At 42.1% G+C, this 22,730-nt stretch overlaps 1 protein-coding gene and 1 pseudogene across 4 annotated transcripts in view; both read left to right on the top strand.

Moving 5' to 3' along the window:
• The window catches only part of Rgs17 (regulator of G-protein signaling 17), a 96,750-nt gene that overhangs the window by 65,718 nt on the left and 8,302 nt on the right, over window positions 1–22,730 (top strand). For all 4 annotated transcript variants that reach the window (NM_019958.4, NM_001161822.1, XM_006512457.4 and 1 more), the window contains 2 exons: window positions 14,070–14,159; window positions 15,189–15,423. In NM_019958.4, coding sequence (NP_064342.1) covers window positions 14,070–14,159; window positions 15,189–15,423 — 325 coding nt within the window. The remainder of the gene's footprint in view (window positions 1–14,069; window positions 14,160–15,188; window positions 15,424–22,730) is intronic.
• On the top strand, window positions 7,042–8,402 carry Gm18902 (predicted gene, 18902; annotated as a pseudogene).

Here is a 22,730-nt window from a genome sequence, read left to right as displayed (position 1 = left end):
TGGGTGGGTAGGGAAACAGGGCAGAGGGAGGGTATAGGGAACTTTCAGGATAGCATTGGAAATGTATATAAAGAAAATATCTAATAATAAATAAATAAATAAATAAATAAATAAATAAATAAAAGAATTTGCACTACAAAAAAAAAAAAAAGAAGAACTCAAGGTGGGATTGCAAGCTGGTACAACCACTCTGGAAATCAGTCTGGTGGTTCCTCAGAAAATTGGACATAGTACTACTAGAATATCCAGCAATACCTCTCCTGGGCATATAACCAGAAGATGTTCCAACTTGTAATAAGGACACATGCCCCACTATGTTCATAGCAGCCTTATTTATAATAGCCAGAAGCTGGAAAGAACCCAGATGTCCCTCAACAGAGGAATGGATACAGAAAATGTGGTACATTTACACAATGGAGTACTACTACTCAGCTATTAAAAAACAATGAATTTATGAAATTCTTAGGCAAATGGATAGATCTGGAGGATATCTTCCTGAGTGAGATAACCTAATCACAAAAAAACACACATGATATTCACTCACTGTTAAACGAATATTAGCCCAGAAACTTAGAATACCCAAGATACAATTTGCAAAACACATTAAACTCAAGAAGAAGGAAGACCAAAGTGTGGATACTTCATTAGAATGTGGAACAAAATACCCATGGAAGGCGTTATAGAGACAAAGCTTGGAGCTGAGATGGAAAGAATGACCATCCAGAGACTGCCCCACCCAGGGATCCATCCCATAGACCACCACCAAACCCAGATACTAGGCAGATGCCAACAAGAGCCTGCTTACAGGAACCTAATATATCTGTCTCCTGTGAGGCTCTGCCAGTTCATAGCAAATACAGAAGTGGGTGCTCACAATCATCCACTGGAGGGAGCACACGGTTCCCAATGAAGGAAACAGAGAAAGTACCCAGGGAGCTGAAGGGTGCTGAAGCCCCCTATACATCAATATGAACTAACCAGTATCCCCAGAGCTCCTTGGAACTATACCACCAATCAAAGAAAACACATGGTGGAACTTGTGGCTCTACCTAGATATGTAGCAGAGGATGGCCTAGTCAGTCATCAATGGGAGGAAAGGCCCTTGGTCCTGTGAAGTCTCTATGCTCCATTATAGGGGAATGCCAGGACCAGGAATGGGATTGGGTGGGTTGGGAAGCGGGTGGAGGGTGGAGAGGATAGGGGATTTTCAGAGGGGAAACTAGGAAAGGGGATAACATTTGAAATGTAAATAAAGAAAATATCTAAAAAAAAAACAAAATTAGAACTCAAGAGCCACGATCTACCTGACGTTCACATGCTCCCTATTCATCAACGAGTGATGATCAGTGTCTTACCAAAGATTTCTATTGCTACGATAAAGCACTGTGTTCAAAAGCAACTTGGAGAGGAAACTGTACTTAGTCTTATAGTTCTGGGCAACAGTTCATCACTGAGAGAAGTCAGGGCAGGAACTCAAGTAAGGGAGGAACACGGAGGCAGGAGCTGAAGTCACAGAGCACAGAGGGGTGCTGCTTACTGACTTGCTCCTCATGGCTTACTCAGCCTGCTTTCTTATAGAACCCAGGACTGCCAGCCCAGCAGTGACACCTCCCACAGTGAGCTGGACCTTCCCATGTTGATCACCAATCAAAAAGAAAAAAAATGTACTACAGGCTTGCTGACAGGCCAATCTGATGAGGAGATTTTTCTCAATCAAGGTTCCCTCTTTCAAGATGACTCTAGCTTGTATCAAATTGACATAAGAAACAGTCAGGTCAGGGCTCTAAGGAATACACGAATGAGGGACTCCTGACCAAAGCCCTCCTGACCTCCCATTTTCAGTTTTCATTTTCCACTGAGTTGCCCTTCCTCTGGGTATTATAGTGTTAGACTTAGTGTGATTTGCAGATAAAATATTCCCTAAAGACTCATATATTTCATCACTGGCTAATGGCCCTATTTCGGATGCTGCATTACCCTTAAAAAGTAAGGCTTAGCTGGCAGACATTAGGGCTGGCTGGTGTAGACCTTTGAAAGCTATTTCGCAGCTGATTCTAGTCTACCTATCTCTCTGCTTCCTGCTTGTACTAGAGGGAACACCGGCCAGACGGTCCCCGTCTGTACAGAGGCTGTTTTGGCTTGCATGCCTTCCCTGCTATGATGAATAAAAGTCCTCTGAGACTGAGGGTCAAAGTAAACCTCTCCTCTTTACATTCCTTCCGTCGTGTATTTGGCGTAGCAACAGGAACAGTAACTAACATACTTAGAAACTTTCATTTGAACCAGGGGTGGTAGCACATGTCTTTAATGCCAGCACTCTGGCAGAAGCAGGTAGATATTTGAGTTCGAGGCCAGCCTGGTCTACAGAGTAAATTTTAGGACAGCCAGGGCTACCCAGAGAAACCCTGTCTTTAAAAATCCAAATAGCAAAACATAACAAAAGCAAAGAAAAAAAAAAAAAAAAACGTTTTGTTTGAAACAAAGCTACCTCCACTAAAAAATAAAATGATGGTGGTAGTGATGATGATGATGATGGATATATATTTTAATCTCATAGTTCTGAAAACATACTTGCTATAAAGGTGGGTTTAGATGGCAGGCCTCTTAATATCCAGTGCACTGACTAATCCCCATAACATGGCACTCACAAATGTGGCATTCCGGTTCCATATGTGAGCTACTGATAAATACAGCTTTCCTAGACTAACTCACAATCTTGAATGCTACTTGGGGTATTGCTCACTGGATTTGGCCAGTGACACTAGATTCTTTGTAGGGACAATTGGTCACAGAATAAATTTAGTAAATTAACTGGTCCTTTGAAACCAAAATTGTCTTCCATCTAGACACGTCAGTTCCCAGAATTCCCAGACCGTGGGATAGATCTCGCTAAGTAAATGTTGGGACCTTCATAAGCATGCTTTTGGTTGTCCCTCCTCATTTTTTAACAAGCACTGTAGCCTCTGTAATTCAAAGCAGTGCAAAAAGAATGTCCTATTTTATCCTCCAATGCTGCCACGCTTGAGCTCCCTGCCAATGCAAACACTAAGATGCATGCTTTCAAAGCCAAAGGATATTTTTTGAAAAAGAAAACAAAATATCCAAGTCTGTGCCATGGTGAAGAGACCACTCCCTGGAATATGCATACTCACAATGTGCAAGCTGAATCACCTCATCAGAGGCAACTAAATAAGCCAAGTGTCTCCTGTGTACCCAACGGCCCACAGAGAGCTGACTCATCTTGCATGGAGTGAGCCACTCGTAAACACTGATTTGCTCTGCACAGAATTTCTAAAGCGCCCACAACAGGATCACCATGAACATAGCTTACATAGAGGTCGAGGCTTGGAACTCCATCCCACAAGGATGTGGGGGAATTTTCTGAGTAGCTCTTAGCAGCTTTGTGAACTTTACGTAGTCAAGAGGCTGGTTACCAATTGATGGTCTCCTAGTCCATATACAGGCACCAAAGACTGGGCATTAGGACTCCAGAACTCCTTTGCAGCATTCATTTATTATGGCTTTTATCTTTTGGCATGCTTTGTCTTCTCAGCACTTGTTCACCCAGTTGTCCCTGCTCCACCACGGTGGCAGAGAAGAAAAGTCATTAGACCATCCAAACATTGGTATTTGTTTTAATTACCAGGCTTAGCCCTTTAAAGACTTCAGTACTATGGCTGCTTCTCATCACATGTAAAACAGACTGACAGGCTCCTGGTCTACTATGACACTGTCAGAATAAAAATTAAATTGACCTATGTCTATCACAAGTATATTTCATCTGCCATTCTTGAAATTTAATTTACAAAAAAAAAAAGTAGATATTTCTTCTGTGGCTGAAGAGATGGCTCAGATGTTGAGAGTGCTTACTGCTCTAGCAAAGGAATCATTTTCAGTACCCAGAACTCTCTTGGCAGCTTACCACCATCCATAACTCCAGTCCCAGGGATCCGGTACCCTCTTCTGATTTCTGTGAGCACCAGGCACATAAATTTGTGTAGTTACAAATGTGTAGACAAAACAATCCTATACACACATGATAAAAAAATAAGTGACTCTATCCCGAGCTTTTGTCCCCGCCGGCAAGAACACACTCAGGACAACCGGAATCTTCTGCGGCAAAGCTTTTATTGCTTACTTATCAGGAGGGAAGACCCCGAACCAGGAAAATGGCGCTGCTTATATAGCCCGCAGTGTGACGTTTCAGCACCTGATGTGGCGTGACAGCTCCTGATTCGTTGCTCGCCCATCACCCCATTACTACGCCATGAGATGGGCAGTGACTAGGCGTGAGTTCACTCCTGCACTTGCGCGTAAGGCTTGTTTACTAGTTAGGTGCAGTGGAAGCCAGCGCCATCTTATAATGGCAATTGCTAGCGGCACGGCTCTCAACATGACTCTTATGAATGAATATTTTTTCTAAGTTTCACATTGCACAATTTAGATTTCCAATGGAAAGTAGGAAAGGGACAAAATAAAATAGCAGATAAAAGTATTGCGCATGGCATATTTAATAGAATAAAGGGAGAAGCAATAATGCAAAAGAACAGAATGATTAATTTGTATCAGCTGGGCTAACGGGGAAGCCATCTTGGGAGCTAAGGCACCTCCCTACATATATTAGCTAGTTCAGTGCAGAACAAACAAAATGCTCTGGTACTTGAATGACTGAAACAGTGATTTATGTGGTGTGAGAGGAGTTGTAGACAAGAAGAGAGAAAGGCTGTACAGTGGGCAGTGCCATGACTAGGAAAGGACCCAGGGGGGCGTCAGAGGGCACCTCATCATTGGCTTTGGAAGAAAGATGCTGTCTCCCTCCACTGCCTTGCCCTGTGGCATGTGTAGGAGAAGCAGCCTGTGTAAGGCTCCTTAGAGAGGCAGTGCAGGGTACCAGGGAGAGTAACATGAGGAGGGTTATTGAGGACAGGGGGGAAAGAAGAGATATGACATGGAAAGGAGGAAAGTCTGAAATGTCACCTACGAGTACAGATGCCCAGAGTCCTGGTCCAATAGGCTGGTGAGATGGCTTAGTGGGTAAAGGCACCTGCCACCAAGCCTGAGACCAACTATATAGAAACATACAGCAGATGTGTAAATATGCAATAACAATCTATCAGATGGGAGGGAGAGAGATGACTGCATGTGCAGTCGGGAGACAAAGAGAGAATAGAGAGAATCATGCCGGCATTCTGCTGGATTTCTCCTTTTATCCACTGAGGATCTAATCTCAGGGACTGGTACTGCCTGCCTTTAGGATGGATCTTCCCATGTGACTCAACCTAATTAAGAGGCGCTCTCACAAGCATGACCCGAGTTTGACCTAAACTGTATGCTCCCTAACAGACATTCACAGAGCATTGTCTCCTAGGTGATTCTTAGATGGTGTCAAATTCATAATCAATATTAATTAGCATATACATATTTCTATTTATATCTCTATGGGATATATGGCCATCCATGTCATGGACAGATGGCAGTATCTGTTGCTAAGTAGAAACCAAACACCTACCATTATTGGGTTGTCTTTTTTTAATAAAACCATATATATTACACAAAATATGGAGACTTTCCAATTATTCATTCTATAGGTGGAAGTACAATGGTAGCCCCATGGGTTTCACTGTGAATAGAAGCTAACCTGTCATACTTCAAGGATAACACACCCACCCACACACACACACAAAGAAAAAACAACAACAGCAACAAAAAACCTCATATTTTTTTCCTTAATAAAATTGACTTTTGGAAGGCAACCTGAGATAGGGGAAGACTAGCCAACCTGGGACTAGACAAATCTGGTTTGTCCCAGTATGTCAAGTATGAACATGAAGCTGATGACAACCCACTTAAGCCCTCTGGCTACTCCCTTAGTGAGATGTGAATGAGAGCCTAAAGTAATCTGCATGTGCGCATGTATGTTCATGTGCATATACAAAAGCCAGAGGTTAACCTCAATTGTCTTTCCTCAAGAGCTGTCTACCATGTTTGTTGAAATAGAGCCTAACCCTGGTGCTCAATAATGAGGCTAAGCTGGAAGACTGGGGAGCCCGGGGGATGCCCCCGCCTCCCTCTCAGTGGAATTACACCTGTGTCCCACATTTTTTATGTGGGTGCTGGTACTTGATCGCAGGTCCACAAGGTTGTACAGTAAGAGCGTAGTTCCCAGTGCAGATATAAACCTTTTAACCCATGGTCTTCACAGGGAAAATCCGTAACTGTGGTTGTTCTGACCTCCCCACAAGTCTCAGTGCACAAGGGATTTCCTGGACATTGTAAGATTTGCCCATTTGTATGTGTGCCAGTGTTCTCCTTAGTACGCTTTTGGTTGATGTAACCCACACGGTTCCTTCATTCTCCGTCACTGCATTTTTTTTCCCCTTTGGTTTTCTGACTAAGTAGAATCTTCTCGAAGGGTGTGCCGCACAGCCAGAAAACCCACAGAGCGTTGCGAATTCCATATTCTACACTCTACAGCCTAACACTATTATTGTTAATCAGGCATGTCCCAAACGTGTCCCCCACTTCCATTCCACAGAAAACCACATTCGTGCTAACTGGAAAGCCCCAGTCTAGGCATGAATGATGACTCAATGCCCCTGCCAAGTCTCAAGCACATTTCTGCTTGTCAGCTGCTAGCAGGTAAGGTTTCCACCGTGCTGATCATGGCAGGAACACTGTGTAAATCACAAGCCTGAGCTGCAGTCTAATGGGTACATTTAAAGAGTAGGATGATTATGCTCACTCCATTTCCATGACAGCGTCTGTTCACTAAGCCAGCATTGATTTTCCCTGCTCAACCCAAGGTACTTGTTTTTCTACAAAAGCATTCACTAACTTCCTTATAAATTGCAAAGAAAATGACAGCGAAGTTGAAGGAGAAGCTCAAAACAGCTTTCCAACCACTCTGAGAATAGAAGAGTCCAATGGTTGGCTTTTATCTTATGATATTGTCTGTAGTTTTGTCCCAGTAATTCTCTTCATTTTGAGGAAAAACAAAGACGTCCTCTTCCTGAAAAGTAAGAAATGTTGACCTTGGCATCACCAGCTTATAACATAGAGGTGCAGTAGAGTTTGATCTGGTCTCACACACGGGGTACTCGTGTCCCACTTCTCAGTGCCTGCAGTGAAGATGTCCCACCCATCCCCAGCAGCCAAGCCCTCCAACTCCAAGAACCCATGAGGCTTCTTTGACATGGACATCGGCGGGGAGCAAGTTGGATGAATTGTTTTAGAATTGTTTACAGATATTGTTCCCAAAGCTGCAGACAATTTTCATGCATTGTGTACAGGAGAAAAAGGAACTGGATCCGTGACCGGGAAGCCTCACCATTTTAAATGATGCCCTTTTCACTGAATTTTTAAGAAATTTATGATTCACGGTGGAGACTTCTCAAATCAGAATGGGACAGGCGGAGAAAGTATTTATGGTGAAAAATTTGAAGATGAAAATTTTCATTATAAGCATGAATGGGGAGGGTTTGCTGAGCATGGCAAATGCAGGTCCCAATATGAGTGGTTCTCAGATCTTTATCACAACAGTTCCGACTCCTCATTTGGATGGGAAACATGTGGTATTTGGTCAGGTCATAAAAGGACTAGGTGTGGCAAGGACGCTTGAAAATGTAGACGTGAATGGTGAAAAACCTGCCAAACTCTGTGTTATTGGAGAATGTGGAGAATTGAAAGAAGGGGACGACTGAGGAATATTCCCCAAAGATGGCTCTGGTGATAGTCATCCAGACTTCCCCGAGGCTGCAGATATAGATTAAAAGGATGTAAATAAAATTTTATTAATATCTGAAGACGTAAAAAAACATTGGAAATACTTTTTTCAAGTCTCAAAACTGGGAGATGGCTATTAAAAATATGCGAAGGTTTTAAGGTACATGGCTAGTTCAAAGGCTGCTATTGAGAAAGCAGATACATCCAGACTGCAACCTATAGCCTTAAGTTGTGTGCTGAATGTAGGTGTTTGTAAGCTGAAGATGTCAGATTGGCAGGAGGCAATTGACAGTTGCTTGGAGGCTCTTGAAATAGACCCTTCAAATACTAAAGCACTATACCGAAAAGCGCAAGGATGGCTAGGATTGAAGGAATATGATCAAGCATTGGCTGATCTTAAGAATGCACAGGAGATAGCCCCAGGAGATAAAGCTATCCAGGCAGAATTGCTTAAAGTCAAACAAATGATAAAGGCACAGAAAGATAAAGAGAAGGCTGAGTATGCAAAACATGTTTGCTTAATAAGGATTAAACTCTCTTTAACTATTATACATTGATTATATAAAGGACAATGGATATTACTGTCTATATGAACCCTGATGTGTTTCCTTTGATCTTTGTCATTGTTTACATAGCAGTGCTGACATAGGTTCCTTATTAATAAAAAGTTAAAAAATAAAAAGAAAAGAAAAAAGAAATGTTGATCTTCTGGCTGAACATCAGCTTAAATAGGTCTAGGTTTTAACCATGAACTTTCTTGTTGAATAAGGTTAGAAATTTGAAAGCTAGTAAGCTTGTCAATGAAACTAAAATACCTGTTTTAGGGTTGGGAATAAAATTTAATACATAGAAAAAAAGGATATTTTTGGAACCTATTTTTAAAAGCATATGTATGTATGTATGCATGCATGGAAGTCAAGAACAAAGAGAGATTGAATCAAGATGGAAAAAATGTATTTTTGTTTTCCATGTATTAAAAGGAAGTAAATGGTTTTTTGTTTCTTTTGTTTTTGTTTCTTCGAGACAGGGTCTCACCATGTAGCTTTGGCTGTGATGGAACTCACTTTGTAGATGAGGCTGGCCTCTGCCTCCCAAGTGCTGGAATTGAAGGCATATGCTGCTATGCCTGGCACGAAGTAAATCTTTCTGCCCAAGCTAAGCTGAAAATGTAGTAATGTAGTAGTAATGTAGAGAATCTACTATCACAATGGCTCTTTCAAAACAGGGGTAGATAGATAGATAGATAGATAGATAGATAGATAGATAGATAGATAGATTATTCTCATACTGATAATGTTAATAAGATCTTGCTAGCATCATTTTTTGTTTTGTTTTGTTTTGTTTTATTCTTCTTGGCGTTGTTTGCTCTTGAGAAAAGGTTTCTCTATGTATTCTTGGCTGTCCTGGAATTCACTCTGAGATCAGGCTGGCCTCGAACTCAGAGATGCACGTTTCTCTGCCTCCCAAATTGAGTGCTGGAACTAAAGGTGTGCACAAGTACACCCAGCAATGTCAGTGGTTTTTAAGATTTTGTTTTCCCAAGTCAAGTGACTGGGGGCCAGAGAGTATTCATTCTCAAAACCCAAAGAGGGAAATAACCGCAGGTTTGCACATAGCTCAAGGTGAAAATCCACTCTCCCATTCCATCTTGATTAGTAAATCCACAGAAAAACTGGACAACTATTGTCAAAGGCCTTGGAAAGGCAGAATTACCAAAATGGGTTACAAGTAAGAAAATGTTTATTTTTCCAAATAAGGATAATTATACTCAGATTTTTTTAGCCTTTCTACTGACTTAGCTTTGTATTTCTAAGGTAACACAGCCATCTAGTGGAGAGAATTTTAATAGCAGATTCTCTTACTGTAGGGATTTAACACTGGTTGAATGCATTCTTATTTCGTTACCTGACATATGATTGTAAAACCCGAATCTTTGTGATGTTGTGTGGTATAATTGGTTGATTTTCTTGAGACCTGGTCTACATAGCCCAGAATGACCTTGAACAAACTTGCTAATAACATTGACTTTCAACCTCTTATTCTCTAGCCTCCATCTCCCCAGTGCTGAGACTACAAACTTGCTCCACCACACGTGGTTTCGAGCAGGTTCATTGAATTGAACTAAAGGATTCATGCATGTTAAGTGCATATTCCTCAACTGCACTACACCCTCAATCCCAACAGAATGCTGTTTTTTCTTTAGCATTTCATTAAACACACTAAAAATATACATTTGTGTTGCCTGAAATTTCCAGACAAAAATTTCACAAACTATTTGGTGCATAGATGCCATTCAAAACCAGGTCATATTACCAAAATCTGGAAACGGTGATATCTGCATTCTAGGTTTGAAACTGACATTTTCTGTGTCCGAAATCAAAGTTATTCCTCCCATAGCTTTAAGATCAGCCCACTTTTGTGACTGATGAAAAAGACAAAAACATCCCAGACAGCTTTTATAACAAGAGGTGGTGGTCATGCTACAAAGCAAAGCTTGCATGAGGCCAGAAGTTAGAGGAGATCAGGCCCAGCCTGCTGCAGTTGTGGGCACTGCACAAGTCAACCTGAGTTTCTGTTTTGTAAATGAAGTGGTGCTGGTTAGTAATTTAGTCCCTATTACCCAAGGAGGGTGGTACCTTTCTGGAGTTTTGCCATTGAAATGGATTAAGTTTGTGCATTTTAATGATTCCTCGCATGTATGTTACATAAGTATATCATCTGCTACTCCCACATCACCACGGCTACTGCAAAGGTTTTGAGCTGTTTACCACTCTCTTCTAGTGACATTTCTAAGGACTAATTGTTTTCTTACAACGATCGACCATCTTCCAAGTGGACTGTGTACTGGCTCTGATAATGAGTGAGGAAACCCATCGTTGGCTTCAGACGTTTCTCTTCCGAGACAATCCACAGTGTTCTCTACAAACAGTCCACCATCCACAGACAGCGCCCACTGTCCTTATTCTCTGAAATGGACTAAACACATTTCCTCCCTCTTCATCTTACCAGGCTCTAATCTCCACACTTGCTTTGCTAACTCTAGCCTGAGTTGTTGATGTTTCCCCTCCCTAGAGTGTTTAGACTTTGATCAAGATTCCCAGAGTGAACACTGGATGTGTGTCATTGTCTTTGTGTCTTAGATTGGAAGATAGGAATGTTCACTTAAAATGTTACCTACCTACCTTTACTCCCAACACTGGAGGCAGAAGCAGGCTGATCTCTGTGAGTTCAAGACTAGCCTGGTCTACAGAGAGAATTCCTGAGAAATCCTGCAGAGGATTTCTGAGAAATTCTCTCTCAGAAAAGAAAAGAGAAAAGAAAAGAAAGAAAGTTATATAGTTACCTAGGTTGAAAGTAGAAAGACAACAACAACGTGCTTAAGGAGGGATCAGTTGATTCTGGCTCCCAAGATGCAGTCCATCATGGAAGGGAAATTAAGACATCAGGAGTGTGGAGCAGATGATCATATCACATCCACAGTCAAGAAGAAGCAATGAATGTGTCTTAGTGTTCAACTCACTTTCCCCATTTTATATAATCTACAATCCCCTGCCCAAAAGTAGTCCCACCTACAATCAAGACAGGTCTCCCTATCCCAACTAATATAACCAATATAACCCACCCCCCACAGGCAAGCCTAGGGTCCCATCTCCCCAGTGGTTCTAAATTCTGTCAAATTAACATTATGACAATTGACAACATGATGACATATATCATTTGAGAACTCACAACTCTTATGTTTGGCGCCTTCACTTTCAACCTTTCAAACACATAGAGTGCTTGAGATGTTGAGAGTCAATAGGAGTTGTAACTTATTACCATCAAAACCAGCTCTAAGCCTGGGGATCCTTGGAAAAGCGCCAAGAAAAAGTGGTTGCGGTTGGGTCCGGATCCCATCAGGCAGGCAGACCTTGCTCATTTTCTCCACCTCAGTTTCTAGGTATGATTGCTCCCTCCTCATCTTTTTCTCTTCTCTCCTTTCCCCCTTCTCTCTGTCAGGGGTGCACATATGTGTGCATCCTTGTTTGCATGACAGAGGACTTGCATGTATGAACACTAAAAGCCCAAGATTGATGTCAGATGTCTAAGTTTCCAACTTACTCTTTGAGACAGACCCTCTCAATCAATCCCAGAGCTCACCCATTTGGCTAGTTTTGCTAGCCAGCTGCCTCTGGGGATCCTTGTCCTATTTTCTGAGGCCACCACTGCTTAATTTCAATTTTTTTATTGGAGGGTGACTGTGCTCAATAGTAAATTAAGAACGGCACCCGTGGTGAACAGTTAAGCATTTACTGAATGGCTGTCATAACTAGTTTTAGTCCAAATGTGTGCCCATATTTTACCATCTGTAGAAACGAGAGATGTAAACACAATCCAATATTTTATACTGATGGCTCTAATATGGTAGCATTTGTGATGTTTGTAAACATCACAGGAACAGACACGGGAGCCAGATTTTATGCTCAGAATTGTGTGAATCATGCCCGCGGACTCCAGATTTATTGCTCTACAGCAGAGGCACAGAGGGAAGGGAGTTCAGGTTGCCTGAGATGAGAGGTAACATCGGTTGCTTGTGGTACATTCTCTAGGACACTGAGTGGAAATGAGTGACTTCCTATTGCAGTAAGAGCTTTTGTAAAAGTTACAAAGGGTGCATTTGATTGGATTGATTCTTTGAATAGTTTTTTCGTTTCCACTTGGTTGATTTCAGCCCTGAGTTTGCTTATTTCCTGCTGTCTACTCCTCTTGGGTGAATTTGCTTCCTTTAGTTCCAGAGCTTCTAGGTGTGCTGTCAGGCTGCTAGTGTATGCTTTCTCTAGTTTGTTTTTTTGTTTGTTTGTTTGTTTGTTTGTTTGTTTGTTTGTTTTTGGAGGCACTCAGAGCTATGAGTTTTCCTCTTAGGACCGCCTTCATTGTGTCCCATAAATTTGGGCATGCTGTGGCTTCATTTTCATTAAACTCTAAAAAGTCTTTCATTTCTTTCTTTATTTCATCCTTGACCAACCCCAGGGCCAAGAAGTGGGAGAGGGTGGATAGGGGAGCAGGGCGCAGGGAGGGTACAAGGAACTTTCAGGATAGCTTTTGAAATGTAAATAAAGAAAATATCTAATAAAAAAAAAAGAAAAAAGTGCATTTGATGTACGTGGGGAAGTTTGACCGCATAATGTCAGTGGTGTATCTCACCCATTCAAATTCCAGTGAAATACCTTTACTCAGAGCCACAGAGAGAAACCGATGAATCCCATCGATGACACATGCCATGCCTAAATGTTGCAGGTATAGATGGCTGTGGTTTCGTAGGCTACCTCAGAGTTCAAGTACAGTCACAGTACCTCCATGCTTAGACTGAATCAAACCTGGCTGCTCTCTGGGTCTCTCTCCTCTGGCTCTACATTACATTAAAGTCTTGGTTTCTCTGGCCCTGGCGTGGTAGTCTCTCCCGGGGGCTCTCCTTGGAGTATTGCAGTATTGGTACCTCTTGGAACCAGCTCACTGTTTGGTCTGCTTTCTAGAGCCTTTGAGCCATGCCCCTTTCCTCAGAGGTTTATGCTTCCCAGGGACTCTGTACCAGCCATCTTGCCACTGCACCCCAGAGTGGGAGGAGTTGCTTCCTTGTCTCTGCCAAGGAGACACTGCGGATTGACTGACATAGAACCCAGTTGCTCAATCTCTAGAGATTGGAGGAATGATAATATTAATGACAAAAATATGGCTTAAGGTCTGTATTGACTTCTGATATATTCTAGCTCCTTAACTATTAATAGGGGAAACGTAAATGAAAATAGATGAATACAACTGAGCAAAATTCAAAATGACTCTCTACTTTTAAAAGTAACACAATAATATGTCAAATATCAAAGCATGTCCAATCTTGAAACTATAAAGGTACGACTACATAAAAGAATTTAGGTGCCGGGCATGGTGGCGCAAGCCTTTAATCCCAGCACTTGGGAGGCAGAGGCAGGCAGATTTCTGAGTTCGAGGCCAGCCTAGTCTACAGAGTGAGTTCCAGGACAGCCAGGGCTACACAGAGAAACCCTGTCTCAGAAAGAAAAAAAAAAAGAAGAAGAAGAAGAAGAAGAATTTAAGTAACTTAAGTCATGGAGTCAGAGTAGACAGCGATATCCATGTGAATATTCTGATTTATTTTATGATTTTTAGAAGTTGGTATAGACTTACTAACTCTCACTCTCTGCCACTATCTAAAACTGTTATTCCTTTCTCTGTGTCTTTTGAATAATCCCACGTGGTCAACAATGAAATCTCCCGAGACATGTTTCTCCTTCGAAAGTGATGCTTTTCTTTGGCTCTTTGCAATTCCCTTGACAAAGTGTGTTATATTACAGCCTCACTGTCAGGAATGAGGAAAGAGGAGACTCTTCGGGGAGATCCCCACATACCACCAAAATGGAGAGCATCCAGGTCCTAGAGGAATGGTGAGTGTCGGGGCAAGGAGAGTCATTCCTGTGTTTAAACACCATGTGTGTCCTCCCAGAGCCCAAGCATCATCTCTATGGGCCTCTCGCAAACGGTTCTGTGACATGAAAGCAACTGGGCCTGGAAGGCCTCTTCTGTGGCTGCAATGACTTTTTACTAGGTTTCCAAGCTGGTACATTGCCTAAGTTGATCTTTCTCTGTTAAAAAATAAGATTATTGCATGAACTATCACAGAAAAGCCTTGATTTTACCTTTGTTGGCTGAAAATACTTCTCATGCATTGATCTTTTTTGCCTGTATACAGGTCTGTGTACCATGTTCATGCTGTTCAGGTCCTGAGCATTGAACCTGGGGCCTCTGGAAGAGCAGCCTATGTGTGTATTCTTAACTGCTGAGCTATTCCTCCAGCCCCACTGGAAATATTTTAAAATGTGTCTTCATTTTATAAGAGAAGACTTTGAACACCACATAAACACACACACATGTGCACATGCACATACACGCACATGGGCAAGTATACATACACACACATGCACAGGTATATACATAAATACACCCAGTTAGCCAGCTTCTGGTTTTGTAACCATCAGAACAGACTTCATCTAAGTCTTTTTTTTTTTTTTTTTTTTTTTTTTGGTATTTTGAGACAGGGTTTCTCTGTGTAGTCCCGGCTGTCCTGGAACTCACTCTGTAGCCCTGGCTGGCCTTGAACTCAGAAATCTACCTGCCTCTGCCTCTGCCTCTGCCTCTGCCTCTGCCTCTGCCTCTGCCTCTGCCTCTGCCTCTGCCTCTGCCTCTGCCTCTGCCTCTGCCTCTGCCTCTGCCTCTGCCTCTGCCTCTGCCTCTGCCTCTGCCTCTGCATGCGCCACCACTGTTTGGCCTAAATCTTTCTAAAATGAAAAGGTGAAAAGCAATCTTAGATCACCACTTAGGCAAAACCTGGACCAGTAGAGGGCAGCACAGGACTATACATTTCTGCCAGCATGTACACATAGATGTTGCTCCTAATGACTTCATTTTCTCTGCAGCCAAAACCCCACTGCAGATGAAGTCTTGTCCTGGTCTCAGAATTTTGACAAGATGATGAAGACTCCTGCAGGAAGAAACCTTTTCCGAGAGTTCCTCCGAACGGAGTACAGTGAAGAGAACCTACTCTTCTGGCTGGCCTGTGAAGACTTAAAGAAGGAGCAGAACAAAAAGGCTGTTGAAGAAAAGGCCAGGATGATATACGAGGATTACATTTCTATACTGTCACCGAAAGAGGTAAGAAGCCAAAGGGCACTTCCCTTCAGAGTTTCCCAGCCATGTTAAAGGCTAGATGCTTTAACACCTAGCACCCACAGTGCTTCGGTTATTTATCTCTGGCTAAATGGTATGTGACAGGTACTTCTTCTCCATAACTAATTCCATGCAGAAGTAAGTAACTTACTATGTTTTAAAGTGGGCGATGCTTTTCAAAACAAGATGCACAGGCCATGTGCCCGAGAATCACCTGAATGAGTCATTTGTCTAAAAAAGCAAATCTTTGAAGCCTACTCAGGAATTCTTTGTTTCTTTCCTATTTGTGTGTGTGTGTGTGTGTGTGTGTGTGTGTGTGTGTGTGTGTGTGTGTACACATGCCTATTGGTGCATGTGCATTCAAAATCATGCTTAATTCCCCTTCCACTTTGTTCATGGAGGCAGGGTCCTGCAATCAAACCTAGAGCTCCCCAGACTGCTTGCTCTGAGGATTTTCTGTCTCCTGCTTCTGGGGCTATCACACCCAGCAGGCATTTCTATTTTATTTTTATTATTATTGTTATTTAATCCTTTTTTACAGTCCAGTCTTCATCCCCGTCCTGGTTTGCCCCCTGAACGATCTCCATTTCACAACTCTTCCTCCCTGCCTCTCTCCCCTCCTTATGTCCAAGAGGATGTCGCCAGCCCCCTACCCCACCTCACCAGACCTCCCCACTCCCTGGGGCCTCAAGTCCCTGGAGAGTTAGGTGCATCTTCGCTCATTGAGGCCAGATTAGGCAGTTCTCTGCTGTGTATGTGTGGGGGCCTTTGGCAGCTGGTGCCTGGTTCGTGGCTCAGTGTCTGAGAGATCTCAGGGGTCCAGGTCAGTTGAGACTGCTGATCTTCCCATGAGGCCACCCTCCTCCTCAGCCTCTTCCAGCTTTTCCCCAGTTCAACCACAGGGGTCCCTGGCTTCCATCCATTTGTTGGGTGCTAGTATCTGCATCTGACTCTTTCAACTGTTTGCTGGGCCTCTCAGAGGACAGCCATGCTAGGCTCCTGTCTGCAAGCACACCACAGCATCAATAACAGTATCAGGCCCTGGGACCTCCCGTTGAGCTGCATCCCAATTTGGACCAGTCACTGGACCTCCTTTCTCTCATTCTCTTCTCCATTTTTGTCACTGCATTTCCTTCAGCCAGGAACAATTCTGGGTCAGAGATTTTAATTGTGGGATAGCAACCCTATCCCTCCATTTGATGTCCTGTCCCTTTGACTGGAGGTAGACTCTACAAGTTCCCCCTTCCCACTGTAAAGCATTTTATCCAAGGTCCCGTCCCTTTGAGTACTGAGAGTCTCTCACCTCTAGGTATATTCTAGAGTGTTCCCCCACCTCCTACCTTACTAGTTTTCCTATTTCAATTCTTTCTGCTGGCCCTCAAGTCTTCAGTCCTGCCCCCTCCACAATACCTGATCATATTTTCTCCTTCCCGTCCCTGTCCCCTCTCCCACCTAGGTCCCACCCTCCCTCCCTCTGTGCCCCCCCCACCCCTGTAATTGCTTTCTTCTCCTTTTCTTTCTATCTATCAGTTTCTGGGAATGGAATCCAAACTCAAGTCTTCATGCTTGCAAGGCAATGGCTTTAACTGCTAAGCCTCCCCCACACTGCACCCCCGCCAAGTACTGCTTAATCTGGACCTTTGGAAACTGAGCCCAGGATTCTGTGTTTTTATCTAGCTGTTGGCCTAAATGCTCATTTGAAAACATTTCTCTGGGTAGCGACTCAAAAGAAACACACACAAAAATAAAACCCTGTGGTATCAGTGTTGACTCTTAGGCTGGTATTTTTCCCCCAATATAGAAAGTCTCCCTCCTTCCTACCTTTCCTTACCACTAACTCTTGGACAGAGATGGACAATAGAAATTATCTTACTTCCTGTACACTTTCTAAGATGTGCTAGCCTGTTTTCCTTGTTATCCATAGGAACTTCTAGCAATGATATTAAATCTGTAAATGTCAATTTGCTCTTGAGAAATATTCCCATCAAGGGATTCGAATAATGTGCTAGCCCAGTCCCCTGGATCCTGGGTATCAGACTCCCCAGAAACACGGTGCCTTTAAGAGGCTTTCCCTTCTCCTCACTGCCCTGTCTTGCCTTTTCTGTCTGTGATGCTCACCTGCACGGTTTAATTTGGGCCTGGTATTTTCTCCTCCCAGAGTTTAGTCTCTTGAGCATTACCTGGCCGAAAGTTCCCTAGAACAGGACTGTGGGCATCAGTGCTTTGACAAGCTCTCCTCCATGGGATGCCATCCTCTCTACCCACACTTCTTCAAGACATGTAAAATGTAGATTTTTTTCCCACTCCCTAAATTGTAACTGTGACCAACTGTCTCACTTCTAATGAATCCCTCTTAAATTACTTCCATTTTTGTATTGAAATGCTACCAGTATTCCAGAAGCCTCCAGCAGCATTCTCTCTGCTAATTGATAAACCTTCTGTCCAAGTTGTTTTTCTGTTGCTGTCCATAAAAACTGAGCAAAAGCAACCAGTGAGAGGAAAGGGTAAATATTTCATTTCCCAAAAGACCAATAAAAAGACATTATTGTTGCAGGGTACCAAATGTTGGACTGTCTTGTGTTTACTTTGTTAACACTACCTTGTTAGTGTTAATTTAAAAATATATATATTGTTAGGTTTCGATCCATGTAATTATCAAAGTGATTTTATTAGTCCTAAGGTAAGTAATATGACACCAATTTCATAAATAACTAACCCACAAGCAACCGTTAGACTAGATTTCACTATGCCACTAGGAAGAAACTAAACCTCTCTTGGCCACGAATCCTAAGTTTCTTTCTCCACAGAAACAAAAAGTTCTCTCAAGTGTAAAAGCAAGAGAACTGTAGCAAAACTGTGAAGGTGTGTTGTGTGGCAGGATGTCACATGATAGTGACATTTCAGAATAAGATGAATCCATTGAGACTCCAGTGCTAATCATTATGAAAGATTTATTTCATGTATAGGAGCACACTACAGCTGCCTTCAGACACCAGAAGAGGCCATCAAATCCCATTACAGATGGCTCTGAGCCACCATGTGCTTGAGTAGAAATAGACAAAGATGTATCTGAAGAATATAAAAAGCTTAGGGAAAAGCTGCAATGCTTGATTATTTTGTAGTTGATGATGACATCATATGGCATGAAAAAATGTAAACAGTTCACTGAGGAAGCAAGTTTCTTTAAAGAAACCATGCAACAGTTTTTTTTTTTTTTAGGTTTATTTTATTTATTACATATACAGAATTCTGCTTGCACATTTGTCTGCAGACAAGAAGAAGGCACCGGATCTCATTATAGATGGTTATGAGCTGCCATGTAGTTCCTGGGACTTGAACTCTGAAAGAGTAACCTGTGCTCTTAACCTCTGAGCCATCTCTCCAGCCCCACAAAACATTTTCATTGGTTATTTATTTATTTACATTTCAAATATTATCCCCCTTCCAGGTTTCCCCTCTGCAAATACCCTATGTCATCGCCCTCCCCCTTGCTTCTATTAGGGTGCTCCCCCTCCCACCCACTTACTCCTGCCTCACCACCATAGCATTCCCCTAAGCTGGGGCATTGAACATCCATAGGATGAAGGGACTCCTCTCCTGTTGATGCCAGATAATGTGATCCTCTGCTACATATGCAGCTGGAGCCTCTGTACTTCTTCCCCGTCTCCTCCCACACCTGATCCAGTCCCCCTTTACTCCTGTTCCTCTCTTACTTCCAGGTCCCTCCCTCCCGCTACCTCCCATGATTGTTTTGTTCCCCCTTCTAAGTAGGCATCTACACTTTGGTCTTCCTTCTTCTTGAGCTTCATAGGGTCTGTAAGTTGTATCTTGGGTATTCCAAGCTTTTTGCTTAATATCCACTTATCAGTGGGTGCATACCATGTTTGTTCTTTTGTGACTCGGTTACCTCACTCAGGATGATATTTTCTAGTTCTATCCACTTGCCTGCGAATTTCATAAGTCATTGTCTTTAATAGCTGAGTAGCACTACACTGTGTAAATGTACCGTATTTCCTGTATGCATTTCTCCATTGAGGGACATCTAGGTTATTTCCACCTTCTGGCTATTATACATACAGCTGTTATGAATGTAGTGGAGAATGTGTCCTTGTTATAAGTTGGAGCATCTTCTGGGTATATGCCCAGGAGTGATATAGCTGGGTTCTCAGGTAGTACTATGTCCAATTTTCTGAGGAACCACCTTGCTGATTTCCACAGTGGTTGTACCAGCTTGCAACTCCACCAGCAATGCAAGAGTGTTCCTCTTTCTCCACATCCTTGACAGTATCTGCTGTCACCTCAGTTTTTGATCTTAGCCTTTCTGACTGGTGTGAGATGGAATCTCAGAGTCATTTTGATTTGCATTTCCCTAATGACTAAAGATGTTGAACATTTCTGTAGATGCTTCTTGGCCATTCCTTATTCCTCAATTGAAAATTCTTTGTTTAGCTCTGTACCCCATTTTTATTATTTTCTTTGTTTACATAGTTTCCTAGTTTCCCCTCTGAAAAACCCCTATCCCCTCCCACCTTCCCCTGCTCCCCAACCCACCCACTTCCATTTTCAGTCCTGGCCTTCCCCTATACTGGGACACAGAACCTTCACAGGACCAAGGGCCTCTCCTCCCATTGATGACTAGGTCATCCTCAACTACATATACAGCTAGAGCCACATGTCCCACCATGTGTTTTCTTTGATTGGTGGTTTAGTTCCAAGGAGCTCTGGAGGTACTGGTTAGTTCATATTGATGTTCCTCCTATGGGGCTTCAGACCCCTTCAGCTCCTTGTCTGTACCCCATTTTTAATAGGATTACCTGACTCTCTGGAGACTAACTTGTTGAGTTCTTCATATATATTAGATATTAGCCCTCTATCATATGTAGGATTGGTAAAGATCTTTTCCCAATCTGTAGGTTGTTGTTTTGTGCTATTGACAGTGTCCTTTGCCTTTCAGAAGCTTTGCAATTTTATGAGATTTCATTTGTCTATAGTTGATCTTAGAGCCTGAGCCATTGATGTTCTGCTCAGAAAATTTTTCCTGTGCTGATGTGTTCAAAGCTCTTCCCCATTTTCTCTTCTATTAGGTTCAGTGTATCTAGTTTTATGTGGAGGTCCTGACCCACTTGTACTTGAGTGTTGTACAAGGAGATAAGAATGGATCAATTTGCATTCTTCTACATGCCAACCACTACTTGAGCCAGCATCATTTGTTGAATATGCTGTCTTTTTTCCACTGAATGATTTTGGCTTCTTTGTCAAATGTCAGATGACCATATGTGTGTGGGTTTAATTCTGGATCTTCTATTCTATTCCACAATCTACATGTCTATCTCTGTACCATTACCATACAGTTTTTATCACTATTGCCCTGTAGTACAGCTTGAGATCAGGGATGGTCATTCCCCCAGAAGTCCTCTTATTGTTGAGAATAGTTTTTGCTATCCTGGGTTTTTTGTTATTCCAGACAAATTTGAGAGTTGTTCTTTCTATCTCTGTGAAGAATTGAGTTGGAATTTTGATGGGTAGATGGTAGATTGCTTTGGGTAAGATGGCCATTTTTACTATGTTAATCCTGCCAATCCATGAGCATGGGAGATCTTTCTGTCATCTGAGGTCTTCTTCGATTTCTTTCTTTAGAGACTTTAAGTTCTTGTCATACAGATCTTGCACTTGCTTGGTTAGAGTCACACTGAGGTATTTTATGTTATTTGTGACTATAGTGAAGGGTATCATTTCCTTAGTTTCTTTCTCAGCCCATTTATCCTTTGAGTAGAGGAAGGCTACTGATTTGAGTTCATTTTATCTGTAGCCCCTTTGCTGAAGTTGTTTATTAGCTGGAGGAGCTCTCTGGTGGAATTTTTGGGGCCACTTAAGTATACTGTCATATCATCTTCAAATAGTGATATCTTTACTTCTTCCTTTCCAATTTGTATCCTCTTCTTGTTGTCTAATTGCTCTGGCTAGAACTTCGGTGTATTAGATTGAATAGATAGGGAGAGAGTGGGCAGCCTTGTCCAGTCCCTAATTTTACTTGTATTGCTTCAAATTTCTCACCATTTAGTTTGACGTTGGTTTGCTGTATATTGGTTTTATTATGTTTAGGTATAGGCCTTGAATTCCTGATATTTATTTCTTTGGTTTTTTTTTTTAAGATTTATTATTTTATGTATATGAGTACACCATTGCTGTCTTCAGACACACCAGAAGAGGGCATTAGATCCCATTACATATAATTGTGAATCACCATGTGGTTGCTGGGAATTAAACTCAGGACTTTTTGGAAGAACGGTCAGTGCTCTTAACTGCTGAGCCATCTCTCCAGCCCCAAATTCCTGATCTTTGAACTTTTAAGACTTAACATGAATGGGTGCTGTATTTTGTCAAATGCTTTTTCAGCATCTAATGAGATGATCATGTGGTTTTCTTCTTTGATGTTGTTTATATAGTGGATTATGGTGATGGATTTCACTATATTGAACCATCCCTGCACCATTGGGATGAAGCCTATTTGATCATGGTGAATGATTGTTTTGAAGTGTTCTTGGATTCAGTTTGCAAGAATTTTATTGAGTATTTTTGCATTGATATTCATAAGGGAAATTGGTCTGAAGTTCTCTTTCTTTGTTGAGTCTTTGTGTGGTTTAGGTATCAGCATAACTGTGGCTTCATAGAACCAATTAGGTAGTGTTCTTTTTCTTTCTATTTTGACTATTGTATCTATGTTTTCTATGATATCTTCCACACCTGAGATTCTCTCTTCTATCTCTTGTATTCTGTGTGGTGAGACTTGCATTTATGACTCCTGATCTCTTTCCTAGGTTTTCTATCTCCAGGGTTGTCTCCCTTTGTGATTTCTTTATTGTTTCTATTTCCATTTTTAGATCCTGGATGGTTTTGTTCAATTCCTTCACCTGTTTGGTTGTGTTTTCCTATATTTCTTTAAGGGATTTATATGTTTCCTCTTTAATCGTTTCTACCTATTTACCTGTGTTCTCCTGTATTTCTTTATGGAAGTTATTTATGTCCTTCCTAAAAGTCCTCTATAATCATCATGTGATTTTAGATCAGAATTTTGCTTTTCATCTGTGTTAGGGTATTCAGAGCTTGTTGTGATGGGAGAACTGAGATCTAATGATGCCAAGTAGCATTGGTTTCTGTTGCTTATGTTCTTGTGCTTGCTTCTCCCCATCTGGTTATCTCTGGTATCAGCTGAACTTGCTGTCTCTGACTGAAGCTTGTCCCTCTTGTGATCCTGTGAGCCTGGTTGTGTCAGCAGTCCTGAGGGTCAAGCT

This window comes from Mus musculus, chromosome 10 (assembly GCF_000001635.26).
Source record: "Mus musculus strain C57BL/6J chromosome 10, GRCm38.p6 C57BL/6J".
NCBI classification, from domain to species: Eukaryota; Metazoa; Chordata; class Mammalia; order Rodentia; family Muridae; genus Mus; species Mus musculus.
This window is presented reverse-complemented; position numbering and strand designations above follow the sequence as displayed.